This window comes from Oncorhynchus gorbuscha, linkage group LG15 (assembly GCF_021184085.1).
Source record: "Oncorhynchus gorbuscha isolate QuinsamMale2020 ecotype Even-year linkage group LG15, OgorEven_v1.0, whole genome shotgun sequence".
NCBI classification, from domain to species: Eukaryota; Metazoa; Chordata; class Actinopteri; order Salmoniformes; family Salmonidae; genus Oncorhynchus; species Oncorhynchus gorbuscha.
Genome location: NC_060187.1, coordinates 61,612,705 through 61,638,929, shown reverse-complemented (window position 1 = coordinate 61,638,929; position 26,225 = coordinate 61,612,705). Strand labels below are relative to the sequence as shown.

At 42.4% G+C, this 26,225-nt stretch overlaps 1 protein-coding gene and 1 pseudogene across 2 annotated transcripts in view; one reads left to right on the top strand and one right to left on the bottom strand.

The window, feature by feature from the left end:
• Nucleotides 1-26,225, top strand: part of LOC123997657 — a 69,306-nt gene that overhangs the window by 26,333 nt on the left and 16,748 nt on the right. The window contains exons 2-7 of one of the 2 annotated variants that reach the window (XM_046302110.1): nucleotides 24,356-24,509; nucleotides 24,601-24,696; nucleotides 25,006-25,072; nucleotides 25,210-25,293; nucleotides 25,643-25,943; nucleotides 26,042-26,100. In XM_046302110.1, the coding sequence (XP_046158066.1) occupies nucleotides 25,929-25,943; nucleotides 26,042-26,100 (74 nt within the window). In that variant the 5' untranslated portion in view covers nucleotides 24,356-24,509; nucleotides 24,601-24,696; nucleotides 25,006-25,072; nucleotides 25,210-25,293; nucleotides 25,643-25,928. Of the gene's footprint in view, nucleotides 1-24,355; nucleotides 24,510-24,600; nucleotides 24,697-25,005; nucleotides 25,073-25,209; nucleotides 25,294-25,321; nucleotides 25,944-26,041; nucleotides 26,101-26,225 lie in introns of those variants that run through there. The other variant, XM_046302111.1, reaches the window with a different exon arrangement.
• Nucleotides 673-22,900, bottom strand: LOC123997655 (annotated as a pseudogene).

The window sequence follows — 26,225 nt, the reverse complement described above, 5'->3', positions numbered from 1 at the left end:
ACCTCACCCAGAACTAAAAATGTGCAAATAATTTCATTCACAAAGCCCATTTAGGTAAACTAATGTTGAAAGGGTTGAAAAATCAGCCATAGAAGTGCATGTAATCCGGGTTTCTCATTTCATTTAGCAAACTTCACAGATAATAGAAACAACCCACTAACAGCAGCTGAGGAATTTGTGGTTTCTATGACATTAGGTTTAAAAGTCCAATGAACATCAGCCAGATTATTAGTGTTGAATGACTTGCTAATTTAATTCAGTTGAAAACATTCTTGAAGCCACTATAGTCAAACTAATGATGTGCACATCATCCTGAGATCCCATCACGCTTCAGTTGTTTGAAATTGGTTGTATCCATTGGCTGATCCCAGAAAATCCAAACAACCCATAAAACACACACTTCAACGAACAAACCCTGATCCCAGGATTTACATGATACTGGTAAAAAAACACATTATCCTGTGCCATTCAAACAGGCAAAGCAGCAACCTAAATATAGCCCTGATACTCTGAACTTCCTCATACAGGGAAATCAAAGACTAGAAGTAGCTAATTATATGTATGGGCTATCATACGGTTAATGAATAATGGGGACAGGCAACTTTTGTAAACTATCAGACACTCCCATGTTTACAAAAACAAACACTTAGCGACTAAGCAGGACAAAGCAAGTGCCTGTAAAAAGTTTATTCCAATAGAAAATGAAAGAGATAGTGGAACCATACTGGAGTCAAATACACACAGAATTGTTGGCTGTCCGTCTGTTAGGTGTAATTGGGAGAAGAAAATACATTTACAACCCCAACAACATCCAGACATTGGGCAAAGAAAGTGAACTATTTAGGGAAAGTAAATATGCTAACTCTCTGCTGGTCATTGGCCATTACATACAAAGCAGTATCCATTTGTTTTCATCTGTCTTGCTGCTTGTTTCTGCATCATGGAGCAGGGTGAAGTTACACCTAGATGCTGATAATTGGGTCAGTTTTGCATCTCCCCCCTAATGGTTAGGACATGGGGAGGGGAAGCTGATCCTAGATCTGTACCCTTGGGGAAACTTCACCCTGGACCCTGCATCATACCAGACACAGGAAACTGACAGTCCAAGTGCATAACATTTCCTTATCATCAAGCTCGTCTAGCTCCGATAGGTGGTTTATGATGAATGAGCCCACAACCATGCAAGTTTTTATCCAGTACCTTTTTTTGGGGGCTCAAGGGCCTCAAAGGTTGTTTTTTTTTTAAATCTCTGTTCCTTATGGCAGCCCTGCTTGGCTGTCTTATCTCTGAGGGGAGAAAGTCTTTTCTAGTTCCTGTCCTTAGCCCAGCTCTTCCTTGGCCTTGCCCTGTTTGCGAGGCATCTTCTTACTGCTGCTGTCCTCCAGCTCCTTGTTCTTGTAGTAGTGGGGAGCCACCTCCAGCAGCCAGCTGCTGTCTATCTCAATCACCTTGAGAGGCAGAGAAAGAAGTTCAAATAAAGGGGGAAAATATATGAACATTCATTCAAAGTAATGTAAGAATAACGGCACAGCCCCTTCAACCGTATTCCATCTGCCATTCTGTCCCAGCGCCTTCGGAAAGTATTCAGAACCATTGACTTTTTACACATTGTGTTACCTTACAGCCTTAATCTGAAATGTATTAGAATGTTGTATTTTTTTTACCCTCAATCTACACACAATACACCACAATGATAAAACAAAACCAAGTTTAGAACTTTTTGCTCATTTACAGTACCAGTCAATGGTTTGGACACACCTACTCATTCCAGGGTTTTTCCTTTTTTTGTTGTTGATTTTTTAAACTATTTTCTACATTGTAGAATAATATTGAATACATAAAAACTATGAAATAACATATGGAATCATGTAGTAAACAAAATAAGTGTTAAACAAATCAAAATATATTTAATATTTGGCATTCTTCAAAGTAGCCACCCTTTGACTTGATGACAGCTTTGCACATGGCTTGGCATTCTCTCAACCAGCTTCAGAAGGTAGTCACCTGGAATGCATTTCAATTAACAGGTGTGCCTTGTTAAAAGGCTATTTGTGGGAGTTCTTTCCATCTGAATGCGTTTGAGCCAATCAGTTGTGTTGTGACAACGTAGGGGTGCTTTACAGAAGATAGCCCTATTTGGTAAAAGACCAAGTTCATGTTATGGAAAGAACAGCTCAAATAAGCAGAGAAAAACGACCGTCCATCATTACTTTCAGACATGACAGTCGGTCAACCCGGAAAATGTCAAGAACTTTTAAAGTTTCTTCAAGTGCAGTCGCAAAAACCATCAAGCGCTATGACGAAACTGGCTCTCATGAGGACCGCCACAGAAAAGGAAGACCCAGAGTTACCTCTGCTGCAGAGGATAAGGTCTTTAGAGTTAAGAAATTGCAGCCCAAATAAATGCTTCACAGAGTTCAAGTAACAGACACATCTCAACACCGACTGTTCAGAGGAGACTTTGTGAATCAGGACTTCATGGTCGAATTGCTGCAAAGAAACCACTAATAAAGGACACCAATAAGAAAAAGAGACTTGCTTAGGCCAAAAAACACGAGCAATGGACATTAGACAGGTGGAAATCTGTCCTTAGGTTTGATGAGTCCAAATTTTTGCTTTTTGGTTCCAACCGCCGTGTGAGATGCAGAGAAGGTGAACGGATGATCTCCGCATGTGTGGTTCCCACCATGAAGCATGGAGGTGGTGGTGTGATGGTGCTTTGCTGGTGATTTATTTAAAATTCAAGGCACAATTAACCAGCATGGCTACCATAGCATTCTGCAGCGATACTCCATCACATCTGGTTTGTGCTTAGTGGGACTATCATTAGTTTTTCAACAAGACAATGACCCAACACACCTCCAGGCTGTGTAAGGGCTATTTTACCAAGAAAAAGAGTGATGAATCAGATGACCTGGCCTCCACAATCACCTAACCTCAACCCAAATGAAAAGGTTTGAGATGAGTTGGACAGCAGAATGAAGGAAAAGCAGATAAATGGTGCTGAGCATATGTGGGAACTACATGATTCCATATGTGTTATTTCATAGTTTTGATGTCTTCATTATTATTATACAATGTAAAAAATAGTACAAATAAATAAAAACCCTTGAATGAGCAGGTGTCCAAACTTTTGATTGGTATTGAATAAAAAATATGTACTACTCCCTTCACAGAACAGAGCAAACTGGCCCTAACCAGAATAGAAAGAGGAGTGGGAGGCCCGGGTGCACAACTGAGCAAGAGAACAAGTACATTAGCGTCTAGTTTGAGAAACAGACGCCTCACACGTCCTCAACTGGCAGCTTCATTAAATAGTACCCACAAAACACCAGTCTCAACTTCAACACTGAAGAGGCGACTCCAGAATGCCGGCCTCCTAGGCAGAGTTGCAAAGAAAAAGCCATATCTCAGACTCGCCAATAAAAAGAAAAGATGACATGGGTTAAAGAACACAGACACTGGACAGAGGAACTCTGCCTTGAAGCCCAGCATCCGGAGTCTCCTCTTCACTGTTGACATTGAGACTGGTGTTTTGCGGGTACTATTTTATGAAGCTGCCAGTTGAAGACTTGTGAGGCGAACTTTGGCAGCGATTACTCCATTGAGTCTTCTTGGGTATGATGCTACAAGCTTGGCACACCTGTATTTGGAGAGTTTCTTTCATTCATCTCTGCAGATCCTCTGGGTTGGATGGGGAGCGTTGCTGCACAGTTATTTTCAAGTCCTTCCAGAGATGTTCGATCAGGTTCAAGTCCGGGCACTGGTTGGGCCACTCAAGGACATTCAGAGACTTGTCCCGAAGCCACTCCTGTGTTGTCTTGGCTGTGTGCTTAGGGTCATTGTCCTGTTGGAAGATGAACCTTCACCCCAGTCTGATGTCCTGAGCGCTCTGGAGTAGGTCTTCGTCAAGGATCTCTCTGTACTTTGCTCCTTTCATCTTTGTCTCGATCCCGACAAGTCTCTAGGAAGAGTCTTGGTGGTTCCAAACTTCTTCCATTTAAGAATGATGGAGGCCACTGTGTTCTTGGGGACCTTCAATGCTGCAGACCTTATTTGGTATCCTTCTCCAGATCTGTGCCTCGACACAATCCTGTCTCGGAGCTCTAAGGACAATTCCTTCGACCTCATGGCTTGGTTTTTGCTCTGACATGCACTGTCAACTGTGGGACCTTATATAGACAGGTGTGTGCCTTTCCAAATCATGTCCAATCAATTGAATTTACCACAGGTGGACTCCAATCAAGTTGTTGAAACATCTCAAGGATGATCAATGGAAACAGGATGCACCCAAGCTCAATTTCGGGTCTCATAGCAAAGGGTCCGAATACTTATGTAAGTAAGGTATTTCTGTTGGTTATTTTTTAAATTTGCTCAAATTTCTCAAAACCTGTTCTCGCTTTATCATTATGGGGTATTGTGTGTAGATTCTGAGAATTGTTATTTATTTAATCAATTGTAGAATAAGGCTGTAACGTTAACAAAATGTGGAAAAAGTCAAGAAGTCTGAATACTTTTTGAAGGCATTGTATATAATACTGTATACAAAGACAATGCTACCTGAAGTCACTTTATATAATAATAATAATAATAACAACAACAGTGGCAAGACAGCAACAACTCTCCCCTAAAGTTTTACTTTGTCCTTCACGGTGGTGGATTGATTCCATCTGACTCCAGATCTGTCTCACACGGAGAAGCATACACACAAACATGACCACAAGTCTACTAGTACTGATCAAAGACCTGTCTCATGAACTCCTTAGTAGTGAAGACCAGCTTGTGGTAGATGAGCCAACGGGGCTGCTCCTCGAACAGGGAGCTGTTGGGGTGGACGTAGACTGTCTGCTGGTGCTGCACTGTCTTGTAGCCCCCCTTGCTAAGCCGCGCCGTGTGGTAGAAGTACCTCGCCGTCACTGCCTGAGAGAGATCCTTTCTATTTATTTCACCTTTATTTTACATGGTTGTCCATTTGAGGTCAAAATACATATTTTTAAATGAAGTATCAGTGAGAGGGACAAAGAGGATGTATGAGTGAATGTATGTGTGCACGCTGTGAGAGAGTGAGTGGTGATGGTGTTACTGAAATGGGGAAAGGGGTTAGCACAGGGGTCCCCAATTACATTCAGCCGTGGGCCAATTTTTCTTTGAGTGGATGGTGTGGGGGGGGACATAATTATAAATAAATCATTTGTAATAAATCATGTGTTATTAAATAAATCATTTGTACACTGACAATTGATGGCAAAAATCCCAAACAGATTTAGTATTTGACAAAAACAGAGTCCTTTCAAACCTTGATTTCATACAATCTATTTATGCGTGGGAATACTTGGGAACAGATTTCCAGAATTAAAATCACTTTGAAATGATTTCCTGGTGATTTAATAGTCTTTTCAAAATTATTAAAATTATTAAAACAATATAAAATATATATTTATTTATTTTTAATTACTTGGGTTTCCAATTAAAATAACCCACGGACTGCCTTTTGGGGAGTCCTTGTGTAGCAGTTTCACTGTGGGATGGACTATGATGATGAAGTTGGGAATTGGGAAAGTAGAGTGTCCATTCAGATGCATATGAAGTGAACTCAACCTGCCTCTCCAACCGGCATGATTTAACAACCGGCATGATTTAAGAACTGTTTTCATGAGCAGACAAAAACTAATCCCATCACCTATAAAGGGTTCCATTCAATCCCTCAGATCTGCTGCTAAATTTGCACAGTCACTGCACACAGATGTCGTGTGGACCATATTCACACATTGGCTACACATGTAACAAAGAGCTTGGTGTCAGGTAACACAGCAAATTAGAAGTGGAACAAAGTGGTCTAGGCCAGTGTTTCCCAGCTCCGGTCCTCCAGTACCCCCAACAGCACACTTTTAGTTGTAGCACTAGACAAAAGCACCTGATTCAACATGGAGGGCTTGATGTTTAGTTGACAAGTTGAATCAGGTGTGCTGTTTGTGGGGAGGGTGTACCCAAGGACTGGGGTTGGGAAATACTGGTCTACGCTCAAGGAGAGTGTTTAAAAAAAAAAGAATGGTTTACAAGATGAAGCGATTTTATAATGTGTTCATGGTCATGAGGTTAAGGTGCATTCACAGTCACACCGACCTTGCGGATGGGCACAATGTCTCCGCCTGAGCTGCACACCTCCACCTCGATCCTGTCCATCAGGCCCTCCAGCTGCTCCCTGATATCCCGCGCCCGCTTCATGGAGCGGAACTGGATGAAGTTCTCATAGCACCACTGAGTGGAGTAGCCACTCTCCAGCAACTGAGGGACAAATGAGGCAGTCAATATCACAGACTGAAAACAAAACATAGAACAGCGTTTCCCGAACACGTGTCGTTTTTTTGCCTTTTGCCCTAACGCTACACAGCTCATTCAAATGATCAAAGCTTGATGATTAGTTGATTATTTGAATCAGCTGTGTAGTGCTTGGGCAAATACCTTGGGGTCCCGAGGACCAAGTTTGGGAAACCCTGACATAGAACTTTGAGTTTTGCTCCAAAATCAGGACAAAACAGGGGGGGCTTTTCAGCCCCCAACTATTTAACGTTTTTTTAGGATTTTAGTTTTTGGTCAAGAGTTAAATATAGATAATCTGTTCCCAAGTATTCCCACAAATAATTTTTAAAAGGAGTCATGTGATCGTGCCTCAATGTAATCAAGGTATGAAATTATTATTTTCGAATACAACCTCTTTTTGGGCTTACTTGTTTTCAATTTGCAGTGTACAAATAATTATGTTCCGACCCGCTGCTCCGACAAAAATCAGCCCGCTGCTGAACCTAGATGCCTTCTCCTGCATTAGGGCATTACCATGGTAAAATGGTTTCCAACAGAAAAACGAAAATGCAGTTCTTATTGGACACGTTCAGGTAGTCCCTCCATGTTTCAGTCCGTTTTTATTTTTTAATATATTTTTTTTTACAGTTGGTGCCAAATGAATATGACCCAGAACTGCTACCCTGAAACCTTATATGAAACAAGTGAAAACAACAAAGTGAGGTAGTATCACATCTTTATCCTAACTATCAAACCCAATCCTCTTGACCTGTGTGTAGACGTTGAGCAACACCATATGGTCTCCTCCGGGGACCACAAAGTTCTGCCTGGCGTTGTCAGCGTGAACCACCTTGTCTTTGGGCCGGTAGAAGATGGAGTTGTTCGCAGACAGCATAGCAGCAATGGTCAACACCTCCTCAGAACACTTATACCTAGAGAGACAGAGGAAGATGGAAATGTTCAGTGAAAAACAAAAGGTATTTCATGTCCTGTTGAATAATTGGCACTCAATAGTATTGAGTGAGGGGGAAAGATAGAGAAAGGGGAAAGATGAAATAACAATAATGAATTCCAAGATGATCATTTGTTCCAGGCAAGTACCAGGATTGCCATAGAGACTCACTGTTCTGAGGCAAGATTGCCATAGAGACTCACTGTTCTGAGGCCAGGATCATCTTGCTCAGCATAGGGTCCAACGGCAGCTCAGCCATCCTGCGGCCCAACTGGAACACAACACACATTACATGACCTTTCGCATCAAATAGTCACCTTTCTAAGGTATTAGAAGCCAATATGTTCATTCACCTGTCTAATGGTGATGGAATCTATTTGCCCTATTATATAGCCTTCCTTAATTCCCAAAGGTCATTTTCACTTTTTAGGTTATATTTATTCGCACCAAAGAATAAATGGAAAGACAAAACAGTACAGATAAAAACCACATCACAAAAACCAAAACACAAATATAAGTACAAAAAAAGGTGTGTTCAATCAGTTAAACAAAGTATACTAACTATAACTGTACATAATATACTCAGTATACAAGAAAAAAACATGTTTGATTGTATGTCTACAGTGGGGCAAAAAAGTATTTAGTCAGCCACCAATTGGGAAGTTCTCCCACTTAAAAAGACGAGGCCTGTAATTTTCATCATAGGTACACTTCAACTATGACAGACAAAATTAGAAAAAAAAATCCAGAATATCACATTGTAAGATTTTTAATGAATTTATTTGCAAATTATGGTGGAAAATAAGTATTTCGTCAACAACAAAAGTTTATCTCAATACTTTGTTATATACCCTTTGTTGGCAATGACAGATGTCAAACGTTTTCTGTAAGTCTTCACAAGGTTTTCACACACTGTTGCTGGTATTTTGGCCCATTCCTCCATTCAGATCTCCTCTAGAGCAGTGATGTTTTGGGGCTGTTGCTGGGCAACACGGACTTTCAACTCCCTCCAAAGATTTTCTATGGGGTTGAGATCTGGAGACTGGCTAGGCCACTCCAGGACCTTGAAATGCTTCTTACGAAGCCACTCCTTCATTGCCCGGGCGGTGTGTTTGGGATCATTGTCATGCTGAAAGACCCTGCCACGTTTCATCTTCAATGCCCTTGCTGATGGAAGGAGGTTTTCACTCAAATCTCACGATACATTGCCCCATTCATTCTTTCCTTTACACGGATCAGTCGTCCTGGTCCCTTTGCAGAAAAATGATGTTTCCATCCCCATGCTTCACAGTAGGTATGGTGTTCTTTGGATGCAACTCAGCATTCTTTGTCCTCCAAACACGACGAGTTGAGTTTTTACCAAAAAGTTATATTTTGGTTTCATCTAACCATATGACATTCTCCCAATCTTCTTCTGGATCATCCAAATGCTCTCTAGCAAACTTCAGACGGGTCTGGACATGTACTGGCTTAAGCAGCGGGACACGTCTGGCACTGCAGGATTTGAGTCCCTGGCGGCGTAGTGTGTTATCAGTGGTCTTGTATGTCTTCCATTTCCAAATAATTGCTCCCACAGTTGATTTCTTCAAACCAAAGCTGCTTACCTATTGCAGATTCAGTCTTCCCAGCCTGGTGCAGGTCTACAATTTTGTTTCTGGTGTGCTTTGACAGCTCTTTGGTCTTGGCCATAGTGGAGTTTGGAGTGTGACTGTTTGAGGTTGTGGACAGGTGTCTTTTATACTGATAACAAGTTCAAATAGGTGCGATTAATAAAGGTAACGAGTGGAGGAAAGAGGAGCCTCTTAAAGAAGAAGTTACAGGTCTGTGAGAGCCAGACATCTTGCTTGTTTGTAGGTGACCAAATACTTATTTTCCACTATATTTTGCAAATAAATTAATGAAAAATCCTACAATGTGATTTTCTGGATTTTTTTTCTAATTTTGTCTGTCATAGACGAGACGGCCTACAGGGAGGAGGTGAGGGCCCTCGGAGTGTGGTGTCAGGAAAATAACCTCACACTCAACGTCAACAAAACTAAGGAGATGATTGTGGACTTCAGGAAACAGCAGAGGGAACACCCCCCTATCCACATCGATGGAACAGTAGTGGAGAGGGTAGTAAGTTTTAAGTTCCTCGGCATACACATCACAGACAAACTGAATTGGTCCACTCACACAGACAGCATCGTGAAGAAGGTGCAGCAGCGCCTCTTCAACCTCAGGAGGCTGAAGAAATTCGGCTTGTCACCAAAAGCACTCACAAACTTCTACAGATGCACAATCGAGAGCATCCTAGCGGGCTGTATCACCGCCTGGTACGGCAACTGTTCCACCCACAACCGTAAGGCTCTCCAGAGGGTAGTGAGGTCTGCACAACGCATCACCGGGGGCAAACTACCTGCCCTCCAGGACACCTACACCACCCGATATTACAGGAAGGCCATAAAGATCATCAAGGACAACAACCACCCGAGCCACTGCCTGTTCACCCCGCTATCATCCAGAAGGTGAGGTCAGTACAGGTGCATCAAAGCTGGGACCGAGAGACTGAAAAACAGCTTCTATCTCAAGGCCATCAGACTGTTAAACAGCCAACACTAACATTGAGTGGCTGCTGCCAACACACTGACACAACTCCAGCCACTTTAATAATGGGAATTGATGGGAAATGATGTAAAATATATCACTAGCCACTTTAAACAATGCTACCTAATATAATGTCTACATACCCTACATTATTCATCTCATATGCATACGTATATACTGTACTCTATATCACCTACTGCATCCTTATGTAATACATGTATCACTAGCCACTTTAACTATGCCACTTTGTTTACATACTCATCTCATATGTATATACTGTACTCGATACCATCTACTGTATCTTGCCTATGCTGCTCTGTACCATCACTCATTCATATATCTTTATGTACATATTCTTTATCCCCTTACACTGTCTATAAGACAGTAGTTTTGTAATTGTTAGTTAGATTACTTGTTGGTTATTACTGCATTGTCTGAAGTAGAAGCACAAGCATTTCGCTACACTCGCATTAACATCTGCTAACCATGTGTATGTGACAAATAACATTTGATTTGATTTGATTTGTACCTATGATGAAAATTACAGGCCTCTCATCTTTTTAAGTGGGATAACTTGCACAATTGGTGGCTGACTAAATACTTTTTTGCCCCACTGTATGTGTGTGTGTGTAAGAGTGGGTGTTAGGCTACAAGGAGTAGACTACTGGGTGGTTTGGTTCATCGGGCTGACCCCTAATCTACGCTTGAAGTTATTGAGGGATGATGATGTTTTGGCAATGTGAAGATAGGAATTCCAGAGTATGAAACCTCTGTATCGGCTAGAGAATTGACTATGTGAGGTGCGGCAGTGGGAGGGTAAAGGTTATCGCAGTGATTTGGCAATTAACCTGAATTCATTTGGGCTCCCGAGTGGCACAGTGGTGTAAGACAGTGCAAGAGGCCCTGGTTCGAATCCAGGCATTGTAAATAAGAATTTGTTCTTAACTGACTTGCCTAGTTAAATAAAAGGTTCAATTAAAATTGTAAAACAATTGAAGGGTTTAGGTAAGTTGTCTGGGAGGTATGTATATTTGTAGATGACGGTGCATCATTTGAGTATATTAATGCTGAAGTAAATGATAATTGAAGTAAATGAGATATGAGTAAATGAAGCTATAGTATAGTGTTAGGAAGCAAGCCTGATGACCCAAATCACTTATCTCTCTGATGACACCAAAGGACTTCACCACATTGCTGCACACAAAGTGAATATGATTTTTCCAGGACAACTTCTCATCAACTCAAACACCTAGGAATTTAGTAAATTAAACCTGGTCCATTTCATTCCCACCAATTGTGATTCTGGCTCTTTTAAAAATATTTCTTATTCTTACCAGTAAATACAATGAAGCCCAATTTTTTAAATATAATTTAAAGATAAACAAATTATCTGGTCATTCTGAAAATTTGCCCATGCCTGAGTTGGCTTCGTTGATTATTGAATCAAAATTCTTGTCTGATAAGTTGGTATCCTCAGCAAAAAGAATGGGAAGTACGGGAGATGCACAATCATTTGCATATACAACTTGTTCTCTCTCATATATGGAATTATATAACCACATGTATAATCATGAAAACGATTTAGCAAGTGATATGTCATGATCAACTGTTTCAAACACTTTGGATAAATCTAGAAAGATGCTAAGAGCGTATTCATTGTTCTTCAGGGCTGTAGATATTTGATCCTCAAGTTATAAAAGAGCCAAATCAAGTAGTTTATTTTTTACAAAAAAACATATTGGTGCTTATATATAATACAGTGTTGGTTTAACATTCAACATTCTTTTATACACCAGATTTTTCTCTAGGATTTTAGAAAAGATGTTTGTAAAAGATCTTGGATCTTATAGAGGGGGACAACTTTGGCAATTTTCAAATCTTTAGGAACAATACCAGTTTGCATTGATTTGGTGAAGTAAGATATACGTTAGAGGCTCAATAACGGAGGAAGACACTGATTTCACCAAAAAGGCACCTTATCATTAATTGCTGCTGATTTCTTTAAGTTACCAATCACCTCCGTTACACCAGGTGGATCAAACTAACGCAGAGAAGGGAAATGTTCCTTAACGTATGTTTTTGATTTTCATTGACAGAGAGGAACCCACATTCACAAAAAAGTTATTCCATTCACATGAGATAACATCAGGATCACTATGGGTCTTATTTCCAACATTAAATTGAGATGGGATAGCCGTAGAAGCCTTTTTCTTATTCAACTGATTTAACAAGGAAAGGAGGAGGGAACGGTGACAATGCGATATAAAAGTATTGGAATGGTGCCGTTGTTTTGATAGACAGCCAGGCGTTAGTTACCTTGGTGAGCTCTCCGAGGTGGTTGAGTGCACCCAGTGCGTACAGCTGCTCCAGAGCTAGCACCAGGGTCTTGTGAGGGGGCGGGTCCATGAAGTCAAAGTGGATAAGGTCATTAATTCCTGTCAGGAAAAAAATACTCTAATGTAAAAACAAATCGACACCTGGGTTTAAGACACTCATAATGAGGCCCAGGCCATTCGCTCCACTAGGAGCTCAAACTAATAAGTCAAGTAAGTCAAACTCATAATAGTGAACTACAGACTATACTTAAGTGGATTGTTGTTGTTGTTGTTTTCTGACTTATCACTGGAACATGATTTAGTTCCATAAAGCACTTGTTCCATACCCAAGCTCTTGAGCAGTAGCACTACGTTGCCCAGGTTGGTTCGCTGGATCTCGGGCACGGTGGACTCCTCAATCTCGTGTTTAAACGCCCACGCAGTGTAGAGACGGAAACACTTCCCAGCAGCCACTCTGCCTGCACGACCTGCTCGCTGATTGGCTGAGGCCTGCGGTGAATCAAAACACAGATGGAGTCAGCAAAATGGTCAGAATGTTGTCCAGAGAACTAAAAACAAAATCTACAGAAAGACAGTCAAAGAAACAGGTGTTTGAAATACTGGCAAGAGGCACCTTCCACAACCCCGGTACAATAACCCCGAAAAGACTCACATGAATGATACTTTCTAGGACAATAACCATGAAATGGCTTGTTTAAAAACCAAAGCTAGCGTGTTACCCGTGAGCAAGGCGTGACAATCAGAGACTACATCCCAGTGCTGGCGTTATAGCTCTTCTGCTTGCAGAAGCCTGGATCTATGACGTATATGATCCCATCGATGGTTAGAGGTTTCTGCAATGTTAGTGGCCACCACCACCTAAGGAAACAGGGAGAGGACACTTTGTACATCAGATAATGTGTTTATACAGAACATCCACAAGAGAATGAGAAACACGGAGGCAGGATTCTGAAGAATGATGTCTTAAGTGATCAAATCAAATTATATTTGTCACATGCACCGAATACAACAGGTGTACACCTTACAGTGAAATGCTTACTTACAAGCCCTTAACCAACGATGCTTTAAGTTAAAAAAAACACTTTTTTTATTAAAAAAAGATAAGTAGAAAACAGAAAATAAAATGAACAAATAATTCAACAGCATCAGTAAAATAAAAAGTGAGGCTATATACAGGGGGTACCGGTACAGAGTCAATGTGCGGGGGCACCGGTTAGTCGAGGTAATTGAGGTAATATGCACATGTAGGTAAAGTTAAAGTGACTATGCATAGATTATAAACAGAGTAGCAGCAGCGTAAAAAGAGTGGTCTGGGTTGCCCTTGGATTAGATGTTCAGGAGCCTTATGGCTTGGGGGTAGAAGCTGTTAAGAAGCTATTTGGACCTCGACTTGGCACTCCGGTACCGCTTGCAGAGAACAGTCTATGACTAGGGTGGCTGGAGTCTTTGACAATTTTTAGGGCTTTCCTGTGACACTGCCTGGTATAAAGGTCCTGGATGGCAGGAAGCTTGGCCCCAGTGATGTACTAGGCCGTATGTACTACCCTCTGTAGTGCCTTGCGGTCGGAGGCCGAGCAGTTGCCATACCAGGCAGTGATGCAACCATGCTCTCGATGGTGCAGCTGTAGAACCTTTTGAGGATCTGAGAACCCATGCCAAAACTTTTCAGTCTCCTGAGGGAGAATAGGCTTTGTCGTGCCCTCTTCACGACTGTCTTAGTGTGTATGGACCGTGATAGTTTGTTAGTGATGTGGACACCAAGGAACTTGAAGCTCTCAACCTGCTCCACTACAGCCCTGTCGATGAGAATGGGGGTGTGCTCGGTCCTCCTTTTCCTGTAGTTCACAATCATATCCTTTGTCTTAATCACATTGAGGTTGTTGTCCTGGTACCACACGGCCAGGTCTCTGACCTCCTCCCTATAGGCTGTCTCATCGTTGTTGGTGATCAAGCCTACCACTATTGTGTCATCGGCAAAGTTGATGATGGTGTTGGAGTCGTGCCTGGCCATGCAATCATGAGTGAACAGGGAGTACAGGAGGTGACTGAACCCCCCCCGCTGAGGGGCCCCCGTCTTAAGGATCAGCGTGGCAGGTGTGATGTTTCCTACCCTTACCACCTGGGGGTGGCCCATCAGGAAGTCCAGGATCCAGTTGCAGAGGGAGATGTTTAGTCCCAGTGTACTTAGCTTAGTGATGAGCTTTGAGGGCACAATGGTGTTGAACGCTGAGCTGTAATCAATGAATAGCATACTCACATAGGTGTTCCTTTTGTCCAGGTGGGAAAGGGCAGTGTTGAGTACAATAGAGATTGCATCATCTGTGGATCTGTTGGGGTGGTACGCAAATGGTGTTGATGTGAGCCATGACCAGTCTTTCAAAGCACTTCATGGATACTGACATGAATGCTATGGATCGGTAGTCATTTAGGCAGGTTACCTTAGTGGTCTTGGGCACAGGGACTATGGTGGTCTGCTTGAAACATTTTGGTATTACAGATTCGGACAGGGAGAGGTTGAAAATGTCAGTAAAGACACTTTCCAGTTGGTCAGCGCATGATCGGAGTACACGTCGTGGTAATCCGTCTGGCCCTGCGGTCTTGTGAATGTTGACCTGTTTAAAGGTCTTACTCACATCAGCTACGGAGAGCGTGATCACACAGTCGTCTGGAACAGCTGGTGCTCTCACGCATGTATCAGTGTTACTTGCCTCGAAGCGAGCATAGATGTAATTTAGCTCGTCTGGTAGGTTTGTGTCACTGGTCAACTCTCGGCTGTGCTTCCCTTTGTAGTCTGTAATAGTTTGCAAGCCCTGCCACATCCGACGAGTGTCGGAGCCGGTGTGGTACGATTCAATCTTAGTCCTGTATTGACGAGTTGCCTGTTTGATGGTTCATTGGAGAACATAGTGGGATTTCTTATAAGCTTCCGGGTTAGAGTCCCGCTCCTTGAAAGCGGCAGCTCTACCCTTTAGCTCAGTGCGGATGTTGCCTGTAATCCATGGCTTCTGATTGGGGTATGTACGTACGGTCACTGTGGGGATGACATCATCGATGCACTTATTGATGAAGCCGGTGACTGATGTGGTGTACTCCTCAATGCCATCCAGAACATATTCCAGTCTGTGCTAGCAAATCAGTCCTGTAGCTTAGCTTCTGCTTCATCTGACCACTTTTTTATTGAACAAGTCACTGGTGCTTCCTGCTTTAGTTTTTGCTTGTAAGCAGGAATCAAGAGGATAGAATTGTGGTCAGATTTGCCCAATGGAGGACGAGGGAGAGCTTTGTACGCGTCTGTATGTGTGGAGTAAAGGTGGTCTTGTAATGAAGTCCGTCTGCTGTTTGAAGAGAGTCAGACCGAAATGCAGCGTGTAGGTTACTCATGACTTTTAATGAAGAAAATAGCGGTACATGAAATAACTGAAAATACGAAAACAACAAACGAGTGAAACAAATTACAGCCTATCTGGTGACTAACACAGAGACAGGTACAATCACCCACGAAATACAACGCGCACTCAGGCTGCCTAAATACAGTTCCCAATCCGAGACAACGAGAATCAGCTGACTCCAATTAGGAATCGCCTCAGGCAGCCAAGCCTAACTAGACACACCCCTACTAATACACACTCCCAATTAATACAAACCCCAATACGAAATACAACATATAAACCCATGTCACACCCTGGCCTACCCAAACATATAACAAAAACACAAGATACAATGACCAAGGCGTGACAGGTCTAGAGTTTTTTCCCCTCTGGTTGCACATTTAACATGTTAATAGAAATTAGGTAAAACTGATTTGAGTTTCCCTGCATTAAAGTCCCCGGCCACTAGGAGTGCCGCCTCTGGATGTGCGTTCTCCTGTTTGCTTATGGCCGTACACAGCTCATTGAGTGCAGTCTTAATGTCAGTATCGGTCTGCGGTGGTATATAGGCAGCTAAAAAAAATATAGATGTAAATTCTCTTGGTAAATAGTGAGGTCTACAGCTTATCATGAGATACTCTACCTCAGGCGAGCAAAACCTTGAGACTTCCTTTGATTTCATGCACCAGCTGTTTACAAATATAGATAGACCGTTGTCCCTTGTCTTACCAGAGGCTGCTGTTCTATCCTGCCGAAAAAAGCTTAAACCCTCCAGCTGTATGTTAATCATGTCGTTGTTCAGCCACGACTCGGTGAAACATAAGATATTACAGTTTTTAATAATCTCTTTGGTAGGATATACGTGCTCGTAGTTCGTCTATTTTATTATCGATTGATTGTTCGTTGGCTAATAGGACCGATTGTAAAGGTCGATTACCCTCTCGGTAAGGCACCCGCACCGTAGTCCACGATACCTCTGTTTTTTCCTCCTGCGAATGACGGGGACGAGGGCCTTGTAGGGTGTCTGGAGTAAATCCTTCCCGTCTGACTCGTTGAAGAAGAATTCCTCCAGTATGGGGTGAGTAATCGCTGCCTTGATATCAAGAAGCTCTTTTCGGTCATAAGACATGGTGGTAGAAACATTATGTACAAATTAAGTTACAAATAAAAACAACATGTTACAAATACAACGTGTAAAAACAAACATAATAAAAAAAGTACATAATGTACAAATTAATTAAAACGCGTAAAAACAAACATAATAAAAAAATATATAATGTACAAATTAAGTCACAAATAAAATGCAGGAAAAAAACACACACAATTGGTTACGGGATCGTTAAAACGGCAGCCATCTCCTTCAGTTGGGTTGGATTTCCATTTGGGTAAGGAAAATAATGCATACATATTTTCTAACATTATTTGATCACAGAGGATAAAACATATTTCCAAAGTAGTGCTTGAGCACCCCCTAGTTGCACAAGTTTAAATGGACAGAAGAGGTCCTCTCACCTTGCGTGAGCCAGGTGGTGTGGGGCTGAAGATCTTGGCCTGCATGTCGGAAGGTAGGTTGGCGTAGATGGGAAGCACCAAAAGCTCAGATATCTTAGAGCCCAGACGCCTGCATCTCTCCTGCAGCAGCTCACAGCAAGTCTCAATCTCCTCCTGTGGAAATAGAGAGAGACAGGAGAGCGGTAAGGACAGACACCTTGGCAGAAATGTATCTGTCATGTCTTTATTTTACCTGGTAAGTTGACTGAAAACACATTCTCATTTACAGCAACGACCTGGGGAAAAGTTACAGGGGAGGAGAGATGAATGAGCCAATTGGAAGCTGGGGATTATTAGGTGGCCATGACGGTATGAGGGCTAGATCGGGAATTTAGCCAGGACACCAGGGTAACCACCCCTACTTTTACGATAAGTGCCAGGGGATCTTTTAGCGACCACAGAGTCAGGACACCCGTTTAACACCCGTATCTGAAAGACGGCACCCTTCACATTAAAGAGTCACATACAGAATGAATAGACTTAAGATGGTTGCTGATGTAGTGTGATTTAGTAGATGTAGTGTGATTTAGCAGATGTAGTGTGATTTAGTAGATGTAGTGTGATTTAGTAGATGTAGTGTGATTTAGTAGATGTAGTGTGATTTAGTAGATGTAGTGTGATTTAATAGATGTAGTGCGATTTAATAGATGTAGTGTGATTTAGTAGATGTAGTGTGATTTAGTAGATGTAGTGTGATTTAGCAGATGTAGTGTGATTTGTAGTAGGCCTAGCTAATGTGTAGTGACCGATGTAGGATCTGACGTTGAGCGAGGGCAGATGTGAAGTGACGTAGTAGCTAAAGTGTAGTGACCGATGTAGGATCTGACGTTGAGCGAGAGCAGATGTGAAGTGACGTAGTAGCTAATGTGTAGTGACCGATGTAGGATCTGACGTTGAGCGAGAGCAGATGTGAAGTGACGTAGTAGCTAATGTGTAGTGACCGATGTAGGATCTGACGTTGAGCGAGAGCAGATGTGACGTGACGTAGTAGCTAATGTGTAGTGACCGATGTAGGATCTGACGTTGAGCGAGAGCAGATGTGAAGTGACGTAGTAGCTAATGTGTAGTGACCGATGTAGGATCTGACGTTGAGCGAGAGCAGATGTAACGTGACGTAGTAGCTAATGTGTAGTGACCGATGTAGGATCTGACGTTGAGCGAGAGCAGATGTGACGTGACGTAGTAGCTAATGTGTAGTGACCGATGTAGGATCTGACGTTGAGCGAGAGCAGATGCGACGTAATAGCTGACGTAATGTGAACGTCAGCGTTGAAGTGAGGGGTCAAGGCGCGAGTGTGTCAGACCTGTCCAGTGAGGAAGACCAGACAGTTTCCGGGGGGCTGTGTGACGTGGATCTGTAGCACCGACACAACACAGGCCTCCAGGTAGTCTGCCTCAGGAGCCTGAGAGAGAGGGAAGTCGTAAACAAACCATACCAGAGAGCAAAGAGTACAACAGAAGAACAGATAATTGGCCTACATCTTTGACGTACATTAGCATCATCCAGCACTTTTCACGAGTGAAATTATTCACATTCTAAAGGTATTTACATTATTCCATTTCTTCCGCCTTGCCTCAAAGAGTGCACTTATTCACTTCCTGTCACAGATTTAAAGGCTCTAGATCGGTTTAAACATTGACCGGAGGGAGTTTCCATGTTAAATCCCCGGTGGGAAGTGCGCACTTTGGGAGAAGGTTGGAGAATGGGGATGCAATCTTTTGTCCTGAGGAATTTCCACTAAACAGATTGTCAGCAGCGGCACCTTAGTGTAAAAGATGTCCACAGGGAACCTCCTGCCGGGGATTCTGAAGACAGGGGCGTCATCAAAGAAGCAGGAGAAGCGCTCTGTATCCAGGGTGGCACTGGCCACCAGCACCTTTAGGTCCGGACGGAACCGGGCAATGTCCTTGATCAGGCCAAACAGGATGTCTGTGTGCAGCGTCCGCTCGTGAGCCTCATCGATGATGACCACACTGAGAGAGAGGAAGGGATCGTTGACCGTGTATTGTTATCCTGTCATACTGACTATAAACAATATGGCAGGGGATTATTTCATTTCCTAATACACCACTTTTAAACATAAACCTCTACATATGGAAAACATGTCTAAAGAGAAGGACAGATGGGGCATATAGTGGTACCTGTAGTCTTGCCGGAGCCCGTCTCTCCCTCGATGACCAGGATCTGGTGCTGCTGGATGGCCAGGAGCAGGTCCTCTCTGTAGGGGAACACGGGCAGGCTGCGCCTCACCTCCTGGATGGACTGCTTCTGGACCTCCGCCTGGGACAGGGCTGCCTGCTCCTGGAGACACACAGCATACATAGATGAAGGCATCAAAATCAAATTTTTATTTGTCACATACACATGGTTAGCAGATGTTAAATGCGAGTGTAGCGAAATGCTTGTGCATCATTACAATTGTACTTTATTGTTCATGGTGACACGGAAATGTGTCATTTGCACAGTTTGAAATGCTACAGAAGCTCAGGTGTGTATTGGTTGATTGCGACTGGTTATGCTTGGAATGTAAAATATTTTCTGAATTTGAATTATTGCAACATTTTTTTCAAGTAGCCTTCAGACAAAATATCCATAATTATAGCTCTATTCCTTGCAATCTATCAGAGATAAGCGCTTTAACGATAAAACTTAGTTTCAACCCACCTTCTCATCCTGGGTTCCCTTCATGATGACGGCACTGCTGACAAAGTTGATCATCTTGTCCTCCTCCAGGATCAACTGGTACTTCTCTCTTTCTGGCTTCAAGCCTTTCTCCCTCTCCTTCTTGGCCCCGAAGCTGAGCGAGGCGGTCTTCAACCTCTCCTCCTCCCAGCGACCCTGCTCTCCTCCACCCTCCATGGGCATCTCCAACTCCAGCTCCATGTCCCTCTGAGGAATATCCTGGAGAGGCGGAAAGAGAGAGAGAGAGTCGGAGATAGAGGGAGGGACAGAGGAAGAGGGAAATAGAGTGTGAGCGAGATATATTTATAATCAAGCCCCGGATACTAGTGTTTTACATATCTCCATTTCAACAAGAGTACTGGCTATCCATGGCAGGACCATTAGCAGCCAACTATCTCCTCCTTACTTTACTCCTCTTCTCCTCCGGCATGTAGTATCTGTTCTTCCCTCTCCTCCTTCTCCTTGTCGCCGGCTTTCTTGTAGTCCTTGGCCAGATCTCTGAGGTTGCACTTGTACTCCAGCTCCTTCCGTTCCCTCTCCGTCAGCGCGTCCGTGGAGAACAGATACTCCTCGTCGGCTATCTCCGCCTCCAGGTCCTCCAGCTTCTCAGCCTCTCTCTTGGACAGGTAGTTCCTGCGAGACTCCTTCCTCAACTCTGGAAGCTATATAAAAGAGGAAAAGATAGGTGGTGACCATAGACATATAATGAGTCTCAGGGGCTTTCCCTGTTCTATTAATTATATTTCTACTGTGTTTTTTTTTTTAGACCTTTTTTATACCTAGACGATTATATGATAATAGTTACTGGGCATTTTAATAATGTGCTCACGATTTTCTTGTGATCCTCCTCTGCCATCTTTAGTCTTTTCTGAGCCTCTTCGTAGCCCTGGTGAAAAAGTAATGGAAAAACATTTAGCCAACACACAAAACACACCTACAACTACAAGTACACTAGTAAGTCAAATAAACTGGGTCGGATTGCGTCATTGATAGTCAATCCCACCTTCTTGTCCGTTCTCTCCATGATGTTCCTCGTCTTGTCTTTGTCCTTCAGTTTCATTCGTTCGGCAAAGGCATCCCTCTCTTCCAGATCCAGTACGCGTTCTCTCTCTTCCTTCTCCCACTCCTCCCTCCTCCTCCTCTTCATCCTTCTTACTGGACTTCTGGTCGCCATGGCCCAGCTTACTAGTGAGAAAGATGAAGGGCCTTTTAGAAACTCCAACCACACAATCTAAGTGGAGGCTTGTTCAAGCAGACATTGAAGCCACAGAGGAGTAGCAGCTGAAAAATGGAGACTACACAGCATGAAAACAATCAAAATATTCTAGGGTAATTGACTTCATTGTTTTAATGTATTTATGGTTGCAATTCAGTTCATGAGACCATAGACTCCAGAAGCTGCATCCTGTCTCCCTGAAGTCCATACAAGTCAAATACAGGTGTCAACATTTAGCTAAAAAGCAACAAGAGAGAGGAAAGCTGGTAGAATGTGTCACAAGCAAGCAACATGAAACCCCTTTCAAGGTTGATTACCTTTTACGGGTCTCCTCTTCACTAGATGATTGACTCTCCTCCCTTTTCCTGAGGTGCTTCCTCTTATCGCCTCGGTCTTTACTTTTCTTCTTCTCCTTCTCCCTCACCGCCTCTCCGTCACTCTCGCTGTCCGACAGTAGGGTGTAATTTCGATTCTTCCTCTCAATCTCCATGACACGTCGCTCTATCGCTCTGGCTGGCTTTTCAACGACTTGTTTACGAGGAATCTGAAACACATAGCCGGAAAGTCATTACTAGATGGTCATAATAACCACGGTCAAAATAAGAAACAAGCATGCAGTTCAATACAAAGAAAGCAAATCATTTGACCTTTTCATATAGGTCCTGTGCAAAGGCGATCACTCTCTGATTAATGTCGATGGTGCCCGTCGACTTGAGGTGGGCCACAAAGTCTTGAGCGCTCAAGGATTTACGCGCAGAGCCGATCATGAACTGGGCGACATATCTGTCACTAAGGCCGAGGATGTCGTGCAGACTGTCGCTCACCCATTGCTCTAGGTTTGCCATTTTTACTAATAGGGAGACAAAATCAGTTAGCTACGGTATAGATGTACACAGAGAGTTGCATAGTACTAGGTATCATAGGAGACTGCTGAGGGGAAAATGGCTCATAATAATTGCTTATCCCACTCGTCATTACCACAAGCCCATTCTACCAAATTAAGGTGCCACCAACCTCCTGTGCTAGGTATATAAAATGTCATATAAATGGGGAACTTCTATAGCAATGGTGATGATGTAGCAGGGAATGGCTGCCACAGCAAGATTCCTATGCTACACAAGGGTATATTTAAGCAATTAGGAAGGAGGGGGTGTGGTATATGGCAAATATATCATGGCTAAGGGCTGTTCTTATGGAACGAAGCAATGCGATGTGGCTGGATACAGCCCTTACCCATGGTATATTGGCCATATTCCACAAACCCCTAAGGTGCCTTAAAGGTATTATAAACTGGTTACCAATGTAATTAGAGCAGTAAAATAATTTTATTAGACCATATACCACAGGTATGACAAAACATTTATTTTTAATACTCTAATTACGTTGGTAACCAGTTTATAGCAATAAGGCACCTCGGGGGTTTTGTGGTATATGGCCAATATACCACGGAAAAGGGCTGTAAAGGCACTCCACGTTGCGTCGTGCGGGTGAACAGCCCTTACCGGTGGAATATTGGCCAATACCAAACCACCTCGTGCGGTACTGCTTAATTGTAAAACGGAAAAGATCCGCTGGATGAGCATTAGTAGGAACTTTCCAAGTGAAAGCCCTGTAGCTTTTCTTTCCCTCCTTTATTTTCTCTTTGACGATCTGAAGAGGAAACTATTCATAACATAGATAGGTAGCCAGCGAGCCACATTACCTTGTTTTTAAACCGCCATGAACATGGGGTGATGTATGAAACAGCACAACACGCAACAGCTAGCAAGTTTAGCAAAAACTTTGTCAGTTTAGGTTAATTTGCTTCACGCCTGACTAATATGTGGACGTTTAACTAACGAGTGAAGTTCAAATTAGCCCTCTCATTACTAACAACAATCCTGTTGCAAAACATATCCACAACTTCTTGCTAGCTGGAAGCGGAATTACGGAGTTTCAATAAGTATCTGCTAGGATTCTGCATTTTGCCCCCTGGTGGCTGGTGTACTGAACAACCCAATCAGAACAGTGTGCAATTTGTTTGTCCAAATGATGGCACATCTGCATCTGAATGAAGAGCCTGTATTATAAACATATTCTTCCCGCTATGTACATCGGTCATCGTTAATACCATTAGTTGATGAGGCATTTTGCATTACACTCAATGGTTAAAGACCTGTCTAATTTATATATCCATTTACATTATTTCCCGTCTAATCCTTTTGTGAGTGGAATTTAGGCACAGACTGGAAAGTGTAAACATCCTTCCATGTGCGTGTCGTGACCATTGAATTACAGTGAACTAAATTGATGACACCAAACACTCAAAGTCAAGTGAGGCTAGCATGCGCCTGACAATGAAATCAGATGATAGAGGGAAAAGGGGTGTGTTCTTCCGTGAACCCCACCACACAGATGTGTAATAATGAAAGTAGGTAAACATAGTAGACTGGAACTTCCATTTCTCGGGTAATGCAATTATGCTAGGGTTATGTAACCAATTATTATCTCCTGCACGCTGAAGGAATCAAACTTTATTTTTCGGTGGTTTAATTGAAAATGAGAGCATCGTTGGACATCAATGGACTTCTGCTGCTCTTATGTGGAGTTAACCTGGCCGACACGCTTGGGTACAAACCGGTCATCATTGTTCACGGCCCTAAACAATTCCTTATACTTTATACAGTCTATGAGTGATAACATATGTTTTTTGGGCCATCAAAACTCCAATAATAAATATAAATATTACGACATGTTTCCATAAATAAAAGCACTAAAAAGGCAAGAAGTATTAATGGAAACAGTTTCACATGAAGAGAGAATTTTATAAGATCCTGTTTTAGTGCACCTGTGATACAAATGTAACATAACACATTCCTCTAAAAACATGTGGCTATTGTCCTGTTAAATATTCTCCAGAGAGAAAAAAGTAATCCATCCATAATTTCCCCCATACCAGGAGCAAACACGTTTTCATCCTATAATATTGGCCCATCATATCATTATACTTTAGCAATAAGGCCCGAGAGGTTGTGGTATATGGTCAATATACCATGGCTAAGGGCTGTTCTCATGAACAACGCAGTGTGGAGTGCCTGGATACAGCAATGTGGAGTGCCTGGATTACAGACCTTACCCGTGGTATATTGGCAATATACTACAAACCCCTGAGGGGCCTTATTGCTATTATAAACTGGTCACCAATGTAATTAGAGCTGTAAAAATACATTTTTAATTCATAGCCGTGGTATAACGTCTGATATACCATGGCTTTCAGCCAATCAGCATTCAGGGCTCGAACCACCCAGTTTATAATGTATGTTATAATATGATAGGATAACATGTTTCAAGTACATAATTTTTTCTTGTATCTTATTTTGACAGGCCCATCCAGGTACCAATGTGTCAGTGATAGATCTGTTTGATAACATGGCCAGCCCGACGCCACTGTGGGTGCAGGTGCAGGGCTTCAAAAATACGTTCTATCCAATCATGCAGGAGGCATAGCATGACGTCCATCTTATCTGCTTCTCACAAGGTCTCTCTATCTCAGTTATTTAGCATTTTTGGAACAAGACATAGAGATATAGCTCTGCCTGCTTAATGTTGTCTCCCCCTGCTTCTCCTAGGTGGTCTGATATGCCGAGGACTTATTTCTACACTTCCTGACCATAATGTCCAGTCCTTCATCTCCCTCTCATCACCACAGGCTGGCCAGTATGGAGGTCAGTGATGGTCACTTTCTTCTCATAAGTAATTTTCTATCAAGCAAGGCCTATGTATAGGTCTTTTTTTAAATGATTTCCTCCAACAAATTCTAACACATTGAAGTTTTGATTTTTGTCGTACAACAAAGTAAAACTAAAATCTATTAATGTCTCACATTTCAAATAAAAAGTTAAACTTTGCAAGCCAAATGTAAACTTCAAACACATTATATGTTCCACACACCACACACATTTAACTAGCCTTTTCGTTGTGCTTCTCCCACAGACACAGACATTCTGACATTGTTTTTTCCTCACTATCTAAAGGCCTGTGTTTTTCACGTGTGCTACTCTTCAGTGGGACAGAAATGGTCCATCTGAAATTTCTGGAATGGTAAGACAGAATTGGGTAGTTAAAGGGGAACTTCGGTGTCGAACAAATAGAGGACCAGAACTTTTGTTTGTAGATGTGTATCTGAGCACAGTAAAGAGGCTCACAACTGTTCTTTTTTAAATGTTTTGTCCTACCAGACCCACACCAAAGAGAACGCTTCCTGAGGAGCAGCAATTATCTGGCCCTGCTGAATGGAGAGAGACCACGCAGGGAAATGACAGGTACTGAAATGCATTCCTACTGCAGAAATCTCAATATCCAAAACCGAAAACCTAGATTCGATTAGTCATCATTGACTGATAAGGGAGAGACAAAATATCCAGCAAAGTTCCTTACTTCTCCTTTCACACTGCCTTGTCTGCATAATGAACAGAACTACACATTTTGTAGCAACAAATTTAGTTTGGCTTTACATACTTTCCCAGAATATATATATTTGATAAAACTTCAGATTCAGTCTGGCCCTACTGACACTGGCCTAAATAGTTTTAAATTCTATAAAATGTGGAGAGACCTAGTTAGTCTCACTCTCAAAACAAATACATGTATCTCTCTCTCTAATCATCAAAGTGGAGGAAGAACTTCCTGCGTATCAACAAGCTGGTGTTGATTGGAGGACCAGATGATGGCGTGATTACACCATGGGAGTCCAGGTATCCATGGTCACCATCACCACCATTATTTGACACTAAATTAATTGCCCCGTTGTATATCCTGCATTCTTACACACACATTGGTTGCATCTCTGAGACGTAGGTTCGACACTAGTGACACTCTATACCTATTGGACTAACCATTTCTGTTCTCTTCAATCAGTCAGTTTGGATTTTATGACTTTAATGAGACCATTGTTGAGATGAGGAACCAGGAAGTAAGTTAGTTTAATGGTATCATCTACCATCATTGATAATGTTCATGTCATAATGTGATGGGTAACTATGTGCTTCTTTGTCTCTCTCGTTTGAATAGTGGTACGTTAGGGTTTCGTTTGGGCTGAAGACACTGCATGCTCGTGGAGACCTGGCTGTGTATGTACTCTCAGGAGTGAAGCACAGCTATTGGCATGCTAATGAGACGGTGTTCAGAGGCTGCATAGAGGAGTGGCTGACATTAACATGCACACATACACACTGAATATAATGTTCACAGAAAC